The sequence below is a fragment of the Anoplopoma fimbria genome, unplaced genomic scaffold (assembly GCF_027596085.1).
Source record: "Anoplopoma fimbria isolate UVic2021 breed Golden Eagle Sablefish unplaced genomic scaffold, Afim_UVic_2022 Un_contig_8660_pilon_pilon, whole genome shotgun sequence".
NCBI classification, from domain to species: domain Eukaryota; kingdom Metazoa; phylum Chordata; class Actinopteri; order Perciformes; family Anoplopomatidae; genus Anoplopoma; species Anoplopoma fimbria.
The window spans coordinates 20702-35000 of NW_026553328.1; the positions used below are offsets into that span (position 1 = coordinate 20702).

A 14299-nucleotide genomic window follows, 5' to 3' on the forward strand; every position below is an offset into this window, starting at 1 on the left:
TCCTCCTCCTCCTGCTCCTCCTCCTCTCTTCCTCCTCCTCCTCCTGCTCCTCCTCCTCTCTTCCTCCTCCTCCTGCTCCTCCTCCTCTCTTCCTCCTCCTCCTCTTCCTCTTCTCCTCCTCTGCCTTCATTCTTCTTCTTTGCATGTGCTTCATTGTCGGTGTTCCTTGTAGATATCGCCTCCTAACGTCCGCAGTGAAACATTCAGATTCAGTTTTACTTCATAAAGTATTTCTATAGTGTAGAAATACTCTCTATCATAAAAATGATTTATGGGACACTGAATATAAAAATCCGGTTAAAATGTTTAAGGTTAACATATATAATTGTCAAATGTAGATATTGAATTTAAATCACCTTTATTCTTGTACATATAAAGCTGATTCACAATATAAAATGTAATTTGACTTGAATTTCTGTCTCCAATGCGAGGAAGCGAAATATTCAAAATGTATCAGTTAAGTGGAAATTACAACAGATCTTTTATATTTAAAGCCCCATTAGTAAGTAAAGGAGTAAAAGTACTCATTATGTACTTTAAGATAAGATACGATAAGATAAGATAATTACAGCAGCAGAGAGGATACTGCAAACAAGAGACAAAGTAAAAAACAAGATCAAAACAAATATTATGAATAAGTGAATAAGTAATAAAACAGTGAATAATATTAAATAAGTAAAAAGAGTAAAAAATCAACAATAACTAAAATATTATATACACAGACAGAATAACTATTAAATTGCACATATTTGTAGTGATGTTTGTTAGTGATGTGTGGTCTACTGGGAGCAGAGATGGCTGCAGGACTTCTCCTTCACACAGCGGCTGCTCCACCCCCGCTGTGTGAAGGAGAAGTAACGCAGCTCCTCCTTATGGCTGAAGGAGCTGCACAGAGCTGTCAGAGTGTCCTGCATGGGGGGAGGTGTTGTCCATCAGGGAGGACACCTAAGCCATCATCCTCCTGTCTATATATACATATATTTATATATATGTAAATATAGACAGGAGGATGACATCCTCCTGTCTATATATGTGTATATATAAATATATATGTATATATAGACAGGAGGCCATCATCCTCCTGTCTATATATGTGTATATATAAATATATATGTATATATAGACAGGAGGATGACAGCTTAGGGTTTTTTCCACCGTTGTGATTAGGTTCGTTCGAGATGAATTGCGCCTCGCCTCGAAAGTGGACGAGAGCAGACAGCAGGGGGCGTCGAAAAAACCTGAGGTAAAGTCAGACAGTGTTCAGCCTTCAATGAAACACAGGAAGTCATTGAAATGTTTACATGCTGTTGGTTACATTTGTAGGCTACCTGTAGTTTATAGACTACGTTTGGAGATCTTTATATTTTTTGAACTATGTCATTATTATAATAAGGATATAAGATTGGGCATATTTTAGTTCTTGGATGTCATATTTATTTAAACATTTCTATCAATAAATATATGTAAATTTTAGAAATTGAAAAACTGACCCAACAGTCCAAACATCAGAGTTACATAAACAGTTTACACACGGAGGAAAATAGTTCTCTCCTCTAAAGGTTTCTGAAGCTTCACATCGTTAATCTGTGGACTGAAAACATGTGACATCAAGGTGGAGTCAGGCTTTATCAATGAATATCTATATTTACAGATACTGAATAAATAACCTTGTATATTATTATTGTTATCGTTATTATTATTATTATTATTATTATTATTATTATTATTATTATTATTATTATTATTATCAGCCACATCATGCACAACATGAGTCAACTAGCCAACAATCTAGCATCAAATCTTACATTTACACAGAAAATAAGAATTTTCTACAAAACGTGGTGTTTGTTGTCTAAACTAAGAGCCAATCAGCTCTCTGATCAGGAGACAGCCAGGCGTTTCCCATCATGCACTGGGCCATGCAGTCGGCTCTAAAACCTGCAGCCACCTCACTCTCTGAGGTCATCGTTGAACACGTGTTCATGACGTCAGAGCAAGTCGGGATCAAGTCGGACACAAATCTAACCGGCATGCATTGTGCGGTGATCACCGGTGATCGATTCTGATCAGGACTGACTCATCTCCAACGAACATATTGTCTGCCCTGCCCCTGATTGATCCCACCTGTGTCTAATCACCTTCACCTCCCAGAGTATTTAAACCAGCTCATCTTCGTCCTCTGTGTCTCTTTGTCTCTGAGCCAGTTTGTCTTCTCCTCGGATAAAGAAGCTCACATCAAACACATCCAGCAGGTCCCCCAACGCTCCCTGCACCACCGCTATTCATTGAAGCTGACCCCTAATCCATCCAGATGGACCCTTGCGAGGTCAGACCAGTTGCCGAGTGGCCCCCCGCCTACCAGCCATATGATGGTTCAGCGGTTCCAGAGAGGTTTTATCAGGAACTTCAGTGCTATTGCCGCTCCACTGGATGCTCTCACTTCCCCCCATGTTAGGTTCCAGTTCTCCCCAGGCTGACCAGGCTTTCTGCTGGCTGAGGGAGAGTTTCACCTCTGATTCCATCCTCGCAATCCCAGACCCCCAAGAGCAGTTTATCATGGCGGTGGATACAGGGCATCTGGGCCGTCCTCCTGCAGTGGTCCCAGTCAGACATTAATGTCCATCCCTGTGCTTTCCTGTCCCCCAAACTCTCTTCTGCTGAGTATAACTATGACGTGGGTAACCAGGAACTGTTGGCGGTGAAGGTCACGCTGGAGGAGTAGCGGCACTGGCTGGAAGGAGCAGAGCAGCCGTTCCTGGTTTGGGCGGACCACAAGAACCGTAAGTTCAACCGGTCAGCCAAGCGGCTTAAGGCCAGACAAGTAGGGTTAGGTTTAGGTGGGCCCCTTTCTTAACCGTTTCCACTTTACTCTGTCCTACCGCCCTTGCTGCAAAAACCTCAAGCACGATGCTCTGTCCCGCTTGTTTTATCCTAAGGGTGCTCCCATCTTTCCCTCCAGCATCTTACCCTCCTCCTGTGTGGTTGGGGCCCTAACATGGGATATTGAGGAGGAGGTAAGGCAGGCCTTAAGAGACACTCAGGTGCTGGAGGGCTGCCGCCAAATCGATTGTTTGCCCCCCCCTCTTTTTTGCTCCCAGGTCATCCATTTGGTGCACACCTCCCTCATCTCCAGTCGTAACAGCGTCAGGTTTCTGTTTTCAAAGGGGTTCCAGGTTGAGGAGCTCCTCAGGGAATCTTCCTGACGACGTCAGGCTTTTTTGTTCAGGATCGTTACCTGTTTTGACCTCATAGGTAAATAATTTTGCCTGTAAATTAAAATTCAGAAAAGATAAGATAAGATAAGATAAGATAAGATAAGATAAGATAAGATAAGATAAGATAAGATAATCCTTTATTAGTCCCGCAGCGGGGAAATTTACAGGATTACAGCAGCAAAGAGGATAGTGCAAAACAAGAGACATAGTAAATTAAAAAAAACACAACATCAAAATAAGTATTATAAATAAGCAAATGAGCAATAAAAAACAGTAAAAAACAGTAAAGAACAGTAGAGAATCCACAGTAATATTATATATACAGACAGAAACTATTATAAATATTGTATTGCACAGTGTATTAGTGTATTAGTGTCATGTGGTCATGCTGGGAGCAGAGTTGGTTGTGCAGCCTGACAGCAGCAGGAAGGAAGGACCTGCAGTACCTCTCCTTCACCACCGGGGGTGAAGCAGCCGGTGGCTGAAGGAGCTGCACAGAGCTGCCAGGGTGTCCTGCATGGGGTGAGAGGTGTTGTCCATCAGGGATGACAGCTTGACCATCATCCTCCTGTCTCCCACCACCTCCACCGTATCCAGTGGACACCCCAGCACACTGCTGGCTTTCTTGACAAGTTTATTTATTCTCTTCCTGTCGGCTGTCGAGATGCTGCTGCTCCAGCAGACCACTGCATAAAAAATGGCTGATGCCACCACAGAGTCAAAGAAGACAGAATCGCTTTCACACAATTCTGTCTGCGCTCATTGTCTCCTCTCCTCATCCTTCTGTGTGGGAGTTTAAATGTAAACTACTTTAATGTTTGTGGGCCCGCTTCCCCTTTAAGTCTCAGTGCATAATACAGCGCCAGGCTGAAAAACATGTTTTTCTATGACATGACATTCTGCTTTAATCCATATTTGTTGGCATTTCAACTTTAAAAAGCAACATTTTCACTTCTCCAATTTTCCATATCCACCATTTAAAGCAAATGGGAGATGACACTGAATTTGTAATTCATGGTACACACGAAACACACCTATGATTAATTAAGGGACTAGCAGCTTGCACCTTAATTTATACCATTTTACTAACAAAAATGGAGTTGTACATGCCCTAAATGCACTTCAGACTGTGAGCTATAGATCCTTTGAAGGGATCCTGGAGGGTCTTCTGCAGTTTATTGATCTGGTTTAAAGTAAAAGTGAGTTCTTGTTGGGATTGTCGACAGTCTTGAGGCATTCTCAGCAGTTTATGGGAAAGTTTCAAGGGGTTTCTAGGTTATTTTATAGGTATTCTTAAGGGATTCTGACCATGTTTACAACATTCATTTTCATTTTTGGTTATTTGCTATGAAAGTCTGGGACATGAGACAGAAAAATAAGGCACATGATTTACCGCTACTGCAAACAGACTTCATATATTGCCTCTGACCTTTGGCCTCTGAAACTTAAAAGAAGCCATAAAGATACATAAAAAAGATAAAGATCACCTACATCATCAGATACCTTCACTGGTGTTTACATGACAACCATATGTTTGAACATATGGAAAGGTTATATAAAATATGTTGTATCCTTCAGTGAATGTATGTAAAGATAGGTTTCAAATCAGTCTGGTTTTAGTGTGACAGATTGTTTTGGTTCACTGTCTTAACTTTTCAGTCTCTGCCTATAAAGTCCAACATCTAAAGTGACTCAGACAATATTCATCTGCTGGACTGAAAGTAAAGGTTTTTAACATCATTTTGAAAACCTGTCCAGGATCTGTGTTCCAGGACCTCCAGCTGGATGGATCCTCCTTCCTGCTGCAGCTGTGTGAAGTTAGACAGAAGCAGACACAACCAGACAGGAAATCGAGAGCTTTTACCATCAAAATAAAAGCATCAACTCATTGTTATTTGAAAGAACTAATCAGCGTGTCTCAACTCCCAAGTTTCAATTCCTCATTTCATTTGAATGATTTTTAGAGATCTTAAGAGGTTAAATTATCCAGTATTCGAAAAAAGGATAGAACATTTTCAAAAAACGTCTTTGTTGAACACAAATATCACATGACCCTCGAATTGATCTCACAATATAGTTAAACCATAAAGTATACACTTGTAAATGCAGTCAATTTTTAGAAGCCATTAAGGAACTAAATCATGTTATTTATAATTTGCTACTGACATGAAATGATACAATTTGTGTGCCGACAGATCAAAACAAAATATATATAAAGGCTGAAAGGTTTCTTTTACTAAAATATATGTGCTCAAAATGGAATGTAACGAAGTACACTTACTCAAGTACTTATATTACGTATAAATATGAGGTACTTGTACTTTACTTGAGAAGATCTTTTAAATATGATGAATTGCTATAAACAAGCAAACAGTATATAAAGGAGTTCAAAACATCTGATCCGTGAATAGTTTTTCTTCAACGACATTAACTACATTTAAGTGATAATATTTATATGATTTCACCTTGGTAAGGTTTTAAATGCAGAACTTTTAAGTGAGTATTTTCACAGTGTGGTGTAGTCTACTTTTACTGCACTAAATGATCTGAGTACTTCTTCAACCAGTGTCAATAGAAATTGGCCAAAAACAGCTCTTATTTTGAAAACAGGAAGTAATGAGACGTTGGCTGTACTTGACATCAGCTCCATCAAAAAGCTGGATCAGCTGATGGGAACTGACTCACAACTTCCCAGACAACATGAAGCCACCACGAGCTGAGAACAAACACTAACACGGATTTTATTCTGGTGAATCTTTATCTGTAATTCTGGTGAATCTGTTATTCTGGTGAATCTGTTATTCTGGTGAATCTTTATCTGTAATTCTGGTGAATCTGTTATTCTGGTGAATCTGTTATTCTGGTGAATCTGTTATTCTGGTGAATCTGTTATTCTGGTGAATCTTTATCTGTTATTCTGGTGAATCTTCATCTGTTATTCTGGTGGATCTGTTATTCTGGTGAATCTGTTATTCTGGTGAATCTGTTATTCTGGTAATCTTTATCTGTTATTCTGGTGAATCTTTATCTGTTATTCTGGTGAATCTTTATCTGTTATTCTGGTGAATCTTCATCTGTTATTCTGGTGAATCTGTTATTCTGGTAATCTTTATCTGTTATTCTGGTGAATCTTTATCTGTTATTCTGGTGAATCTTTATCTGTTATTCTGGTGAATCTTCATCTGTTATTCTGGTGAATCTGTTATTCTGGTGAATCTTTATCTGTTATTCTGGTGAATCTTCATCTGTTATTCTGGTGAATCTGTTATTCTGGTAATCTTTATCTGTTATTCTGGTGAATCTTTATCTGTTATTCTGGTGAATCTTTATCTGTTATTCTGGTGAATCTGTTATTCTGGTGGATCTGTTATTCTGGTGAATCTGTTATTCTGGTAATCTTTATCTGTTATTCTGGTGAATCTTTATCTGTTATTCTGGTGAATCTTTATCTGTTATTCTGGTGAATCTTCATCTGTTATTCTGGTGGATCTGTTATTCTGGTGAATCTGTTATTCTGGTGAATCTTTATCTGTTATTCTGGTGAATCTTTATCTGTTATTCTGGTGAATCTTTATCTGTTATTCTGGTGAATCTGTTATTCTTGTGAATCTGCATCTACAATCGGTTTCTACTGAGGAGGGTCAGTCTGAGCTGCTGGATCCGGATTCAGGTACAGTCTACTTTTTTAGCGAGAGTGAAAAATTATTAGTATTCACGTTTATTGAAACCACGTGCGACGATTCTTCATTTTGTTATTGTGGGGTTATTGTCCCGGATATGAAGTTTTGTTGTTTGGATTAGTAATAATCAATATGTTGATAAAAGGGCAGACAAATAGCCAGCACATCATTTTTATAACAACAACATTTATCCTGAAACAGAAATACTTGTATACTTTCAATTCAATTCAGTTTATTTTGCATAGCCCAAAATCCAAAAATGACAAATTTTCCTCAGAGGGCTTTACAATCTGTACACATGCGACATCCTCTGTCCTTAGACCCTCACATCGGCACAGGAAAAACTCCCCTAAAAAAACCTTTAATAGGGAGAAAAAAGGAAGAAACCTCTGGGAGAGCGACAGAGGAGGGATCCTTCTCCCAGGATGGACAGAATGCAATAGATGTCATGTGACCAGAATGAACAGCATAACAGAGATACAACACATTCAATGTATATGACATAAATGATTCATATAATCACAGGAGTAAGAAGAGTAACGAAGGAAAGAATTAAGACTACTTATAATAAAAGCAGCAATGACTATAGTATAGGCTGCACGGTGGTGTAGTGGTTAGCACTGTCGTCTCACAGCAAGAGGGTCCCGGGTTCAATTCCCGGGCTAGACAACCTTCTGTGTGGAGTTTGCATGTTCTCCCTGTGTCAGTGTGGGTTCTCTCCGGGTTCTCCGGCTTCCTCCCACAGTCCAAAGACATGCAGCTTAGGTTAATTGATGACTCTGAAATTGCCCGTAGGTGTGAATGTGAGTGTGAATGGTTGTTTGTCTCTATATGTCAGCCCTGTGATAAGCGGTTACGGAAGATGGATGGATGGACTATAGTATAATTAAAATAATGATACAGGGAATAGTATTAGTAATGTGACTAATAATAATAATAATAATAAAAGTAACAATGGGTGTCCACCGGGTCACAGCAGGAGGTACGACTACGGTCCAGGTACCACAACAATTCATGGAAACCTGCGAGGCGAGAAAGCAGAAAGGGTTTCAGGGTGGAAGCAAAGCCAATAAGCGTAATGATAAAGGGAATGGTAATAGTAATGTGACTAATAATAATAATGGTAGTAGCAGTGTGTGTCAGCAGGGCCACAGCAGGAGGCACGACCACAGTCCAGGTACAGCCACGATTTATGGAAACCTGCGAGGCGAGAAAGCACAAAGACTCCAGGGTAGAAGCAAAGCCAATAACCGTAATAGTACAGGGAATAATAATAGTAATGTGACTAATAATGATAGTGGTAGTAGCAGTGGGTGTCAGCAGGGCCACAGCAGGAGGCACGATCACAGTCCAGATATAATCCTGATTCATGGAAACCTGCGAGGCAAGAAAGCACAAGGACTCCGGGGAAGAAGCAAAATCAGTAATGTGCATAAATAGGAGATCAATACATAAAGATGGAGGGAGAGAAGAGGAGAGAGGAGCTCAGTGTATCCTAGGTAGTCCCCGGCTGTCTAGGCATATAGCAGCATATCTAGGGGCTGGACCAAGGCGAACCAGAACCAGCCCTAACTATAAGCGCTATCAAAAAGGAAGGTCTTAAGCCTGCTCTTAAAAGTGGTGAGTGTGTCTGCCCCCCGGACTGAAACTGGAACCTGGTTCCACAGAAGAGGAGCCTGATAACTGAAGGCTCTGGCTCCCATCCTACTTTTATATACTCTAGGAACCACAAGTAACCCTGCATTGATGGAGCGCAGCTCTCTAGTTGGGTAATATGGAACTATAAATTCCTTAAGATAAGGCCAGTTAGAGCTTTGTAGGTAAGTAGAAGAATTTTAAATTCTATTCTTGATTTAACAGGGAGCCAGTGCAGATAAGCTAATACTGGAGTAATATGATCTCTTTTCTTAGTTTTTGTTAGAACACGTGCTGCAGCATTCTAGATTAACTGTAGAGATTTAAGAGACTTATTAGAGCAGCCTGATAATAAGGAGTTACAGTAATCTAGTCTAGAGGTAACAAATGCATGAACTAGTTTTTCTGCATTGCTTTGAGACAGGATTTGCCTGATTTTCAAAATGTTACGTAAATGAAAAAAGGCTGTCCTTAAGATCTGTTTTATATAAGAGTTAAAAGACAGATCCTGATCAAAGATAACTCTGAGGTTCTTAACGGTAGTGCTGGATGCCAGAACAATGCCATCTAGAGAAACTATATCGTTAGATAATTGATTTCGAAGGTGATCTGGGCCTAGTAGAATAACTTCTGTTTTGTCGGAGTTTAACATCAAGAAGTTGCAGGTCATCCAGGTTTTTTATCTTTAAGACATGCTTGAAGTCTAGAGAACTGGTTAGTTTCGTCTGGCTTAATTGATAGATATAACTGGGTATCATCTGCATAACAATGAAAGTTTACTGAGTCTTTTCTGATAATATTCCCCAAGGGAAGCATATATAAGGTAAATAAAATTGGTCCAAGAACAGACCCCTGTGGAACTCCGTGACTGACCCTGGTTTTCATCGAGCTTTCATTGTTTACATATACAAACTGAGATCGGTCTGAGAAATACGACTTAAACCAGCTAAGTGCGGTTCCTTTAATGCCTATTAGATGCTCCAGTCTCTGTAATAAGATTTGATGGTCACTGGTGTCGAACGCAGCACTAAGGTCTAACAATTCAGACAAGTCCTTTGTCTGAAGCTATTAGAAGATCATTGGTCATTTTTTACCAGTGCTGTCTCTGTGCTATGATTCACTCTAAAACTTGTAAATTGTATTTTAAAATGTAAACGCACAGATTACTGTTACCTGAATGAGTTCTGAATCTGCATCTTAAAACTTAAAAAAATAAACTCAAGAGAGGTTTTTACTCTGATATCTGACACGTGTAATAATATTTGTACAGTGGAGTTAAATTAACAAGTTCTGTACTGTACTGGTAAGTATACTTTAAGGTAGGGTACTTGTGCTTTACATGAGTGCTTCCAATGTATTCTACTGTAAATATTGTACTTTTTACTGTTCTTCATCTCAGAGGCAAATATTGTACTTTTCACTGTACTGGTGGTATTTATTACTGCAGTAAACAATCTTAATACTTCTTCCACTACTGGCTGGAAATGGCCTCTTATGTGATTCACACAACACCCATCTAGCTCCTGATTACCTGCAGAAAGCAGTTTGAAATACACAAAACGGTTACTCCGATGTTTCAGAAATCCTGTTACGGTCTAATTATTTAACATGGTTCCAGATGAGGAGTCAACAAATCTACAAAAGAATAAACCTCTGGGAACCATGAATGTTGTTGTTGATTCACTATCTGGTGAGCAAGCCTTCATCAAAGAGGTCAGAGGTCACAACAAGTTATGGCCATGGGAGACAGAAAGAGAGTGACTTTAACTGTTTTTATCCGTCTAACAGACACCGGTCTCCTGTGAGAATCCTGTTTGAGCTTCTCCTCCTCGCTATTTGACTCCAAAGTGGCAAGACAAACCAGACTGAAGATGTCCGTTGGCAGTGGGAGCCTCTCCTCCTCCGTCCACCTGTCTCCTGGGAGGGAAACGGCAGCGCTGCAGGTCAACCCGGCCCATGTCCCCGCCCTGGAGATCAAACTGGGAGCCCTGGTGGTCCTGCTGTCCATCACGGTGCTGTTTGGTTTGGCCCCGCTGTGCATGGTCCGGGGACCGGGGAGCTGCAGTGTGGACCCAGGTAACGAGCCACGTCTGGATTTAGATCACAGGTGGGGTCTGGTTGATCTCAGATCTTGTTCTCTTCAGATTTGCGGCGCAGGCTGCTGAGCTTGATCAGCTGTTTTGCTGGCGGAGTTTTCTTGGCCACCTGTCTATTGGACCTTCTGCCAGACTACCTGCAGGGCATCAACGAGGCCTTCAGCATCGCAGGAGTCACAGTAAGATCCCACGAGTCCAGACTTTAGACTTTTCATAAACACGTGGTCAGTGATTCACATGTCAACCTGCCAAAAACACAACTCAATGCTGAAATGACAGAAAAAGTCAAATTTCATAAGGAGTCAAATATTTAATCACAATGTCACTTTGAGTGCATACAAGTTATAAAGAAAGACTATAATCACTTTTCTAATGGTATTATGCATTCCCTTAGCTATCATTAGCTAACATTACCATTAGCAAACAATAGCTAACCTTAGCTATCATTAGCTAACTCTAGCTTACTTTAGCATTAGCTAACAATAGCTAACCTTAGCTATCATTAGCTAACTCTAGCTTACTTTAGCATTGGCTAACAATAGCTAACCTAAGCTAACCTTAGCTATCATTAGCAAACATTAACATTAGCTAACAATAGCTTTCAGTAGCTAACATCATCTAGCACTAGCTAACAATAGCATTCATAGATTACATTAGCATTAGCTAACACAAGCTTACATAAGCTAACAATAGCATTAGCTAAAACAAGCTAAAATTAGCTAAAACTGGATAACATCAGCACTAGCAAACACTAGCCAACATTATACCACATTAGCTTACATAAGCTAACATAAGCTTACATTAGCTTATGTTAGTTTACATTAGCTAACACTAGGTAGCCTTAGCTAACATTAGCTAACACTAGGTAACATTAGCTAACATGAGCATTAGCTAATATTAGCATTAGCAAACTAGCTAACATTAGCATAAGCTAACATGAGACATATATTAGCATAGGAATGGCCATAATATTCTTCCATCATAATGTTCAAGCTCGTTTTAACCCTTAACTTTCAACCTTTGAATAGGCGCTGTACCAAAACACTGTGTTCATTACAGATTTATGATTTAAGTTAATCTTCAGGTTCTTCACTACACAATAAAGAATTGTATTAATGAAAGTAATCAACTGTGGAAGTTTCATGGTGATATCTATTAGTTCATATTTTTATTCCATTCAAAGTAATTTACAAAACACATCTTTGACTCATTTCTGTATATATTCTGAAGGTTTTTACAGAGGTTTCAAATGTCATTCGTGGTCTAATTTAAAGAACATATCGAACAAAAAACATGGTGGAAATATTTTTTTTTTTAATGGGTGTTGACAGTATTTTCTAAAGTAACGAAGACATGATGTCCTCTATAAAATCCTTTGACTCTAATATGTTGACAAAATAAATCATGAATTTTATTCATTGCTTTATTCAATGTTCAGATTTCTCTAGGAAATGTATATTTTTAACATATTTAATCAGATTGTGCCTCATACGCATATTTAAACAAACTATCAGAAAACTTGTAATACAAACATTTTTGTACAGTAGGTAATCAAATGAGGACATTTTACAGAGCTTTGTCTCACCTTGACCGAACTAAAGTGTGTTCTCCTCTTGTCGCAGCTCCAGTTCCCACTGCCAGAGTTCATCATGGCCATGGGCTTCTTCCTGGTCCTGGTCCTGGAGCAGATCGTCCTGGCCTTCAAGGACCCATCCTCTTCTGATGTGGAGGAGTGTCGGGCTCTGCTGGTGGACTCCAGCCTCCAAGCCAATGACTGGAACGACAGTCAACACTCCCACCGCCACCGTGGGTCAGAGGAGACCGATAGTGGCCACTCCCACGTGGACTTCGGCTCTCAGTCCGCCCTGCGTGCCTTCATCCTGGTCTTCTCGCTGTCCCTGCATTCAGTGTTTGAGGGTTTGGCGGTCGGACTGCTGGAGGACGAGAAGGAGGTGCTGGAGATCTGCTTGGCGCTGATGATCCACAAGAGCATCATCTCCTTTAGCCTGGCAGTTAAGCTGAGTCAGGGCAGGCTGCGGCGGTCGGTGGTTGCCGGCTGCCTGCTGGTGTTCGCCGTCATGTCCCCGCTGGGTATCGGCGTTGGCCTTGCCCTCACCGAGACCGAGGCGTCCCCGCAGCACCGGCTGGCCCGCTGCACACTGGAGGGGCTGGCGGCAGGAACTTTCATCTACATCACCTTCATGGAAATCCTGCCCCACGAGCTCAGCATTGGCAGGAACCGCATCCCTAAGGTCGCCATGCTCCTGGTGGGCTTCGCTGTGGTCACAGCTGTGCTCTTCGTCAAACTGTAACCATGGCAACACATGAAACTAAATCCTCACATGATGGACAGATTGCGTCTAGATCTGATGCTATGTATCAGTTTTCATAATGAAAACAGGTCATGATGAGGAATCCAATCATAGTAACTTCCTGTGCGTTTAACACTTCATGACCTACAAAACCACATGAAGGACTCTGGGACTGAAGGTGGCCAATCAGAGCGCAGTAGCACCAGCAAATCACAGCACATTAGGACGAGACTTAGCCCAAGGGTTAGGGTTAGGGGGGTTTAACCCTAACCCTAACCCAAAAGATGAGCTGCTATTTTAGCTGATATATTCAACTTTTAGCAAATACGGTCAGAAGTACAGCCAACAATTGTTATTAGAAAAGCTTTAAATTAATCTTATGTACTTCTGTGAGCAAACATTTACTTTCCGTTCCTTTAATTAAGTTTCCCCTCAGCTGCACTCCTGATCTGCTGTCAATCTGTCCAAAGCAGGCCAGCAGTCCAAACGTACCCGAACCCTACCAGAAACATCCAGAGCAAAGAAAAGAAGCTGATTCCAGTCGACTCCGAACACTTTGTATCTCGACAGGTGCGGGCAGTTGAGTTAAAACATCAATAGAAACTAGTGGTGATACAGATCATAACACTCAACGTCCAAATCGGATCACAGATCCGAGTCCAGATCGGATCACGATAATTTTTTTGCCGCTGATACTAATTGCAAATTATTGCTGATCTATATTGTTGTTTGATTATAGGAGCTGGTCTACAAGGCTTCAGACTCATTTTCAGAGTCCTGCTGGTTCGGGATCATGGGGTTAGGGTTTAGTCTGACATCAGGACAGTTCAGAGGACATTTACTCCACCTTGTGTCTCCTATGCAAAATCAGCTTTGGTTTATTTTCACTTTATTCAACTTGCTTTAATGGGATTTCCTGAGAAGGAGAAGTGAAGAAATGTTCTGCAGAAATTATGAATTGATGTCTCGTTGTGGTGATGGTGACATGTTTTGGACAAAGGCACCTATAAATGTATTTTTGTAATTATAACACCAATTTTTTTGAGCCAAAGTCCTTTTAGAGAATACAGTATTTTAATCATTGTGTTATATTTTGTTGAAAGAATTTATGAAAAATAAAAAAAGTGTTTCAGATTATACAGTAACTGACATTCTTCATTTGTTGCTTCAAAAGTTTTCACATATTCTCAAGACTCACCAGAATTTATCAGAAAGTTACCGTCAGTTTTTTCCCGTTTTCATAACAAAAATGAAATGGCATACAACTATTTTGGAAAAAAAAGAAGTAATGTTTTTGGATGAATAAGTAAATAAACTAACAATAACTAACATTTGTAGTTTGTTTATAACTTTAAGAAATA

General features: G+C 40.2%; 1 protein-coding gene across 2 annotated transcripts; it reads left to right on the top strand.

Annotated features, from left to right (window-relative positions):
• Positions 1 to 5893: 5893 nt before the first annotated feature.
• LOC129116473 (zinc transporter ZIP1-like) lies at positions 5894 to 13976 on the top strand. 2 transcript variants are annotated; one of them, XM_054627349.1, is made up of 4 exons: positions 5894 to 5964; positions 10319 to 10606; positions 10675 to 10805; positions 12249 to 13976. In XM_054627349.1, the coding sequence occupies exons 2-4, from the start codon at positions 10402 to 10404 to the stop codon at positions 12936 to 12938; spliced, it is 1026 nt and encodes a 341-aa protein (XP_054483324.1). In that variant the 5' UTR covers positions 5894 to 5964; positions 10319 to 10401; the 3' UTR covers positions 12939 to 13976. The 2 variants fall into 2 exon arrangements, with proteins under 2 accessions (XP_054483324.1, XP_054483325.1); XM_054627350.1 differs by lacking the exon at positions 5894 to 5964 and adding an exon at positions 6831 to 6885.
• Positions 13977 to 14299: the final 323 nt, after the last annotated feature.

Coding starts and splice junctions, on each gene's coding strand:
- LOC129116473 (XM_054627349.1), top strand. CDS start 10,402: ATGTCCGTTGGCAGTGGGAGCCTCTCCTCCTCCGTCCACCTGTCTCCT. Junction 10,607..10,674: donor GAGCTGCAGTGTGGACCCAG/GTAACGAGCCAC, acceptor TGTTCTCTTCAG/ATTTGCGGCGCAGGCTGCTG. Junction 10,806..12,248: donor TCAGCATCGCAGGAGTCACA/GTAAGATCCCAC, acceptor CTCTTGTCGCAG/CTCCAGTTCCCACTGCCAGA.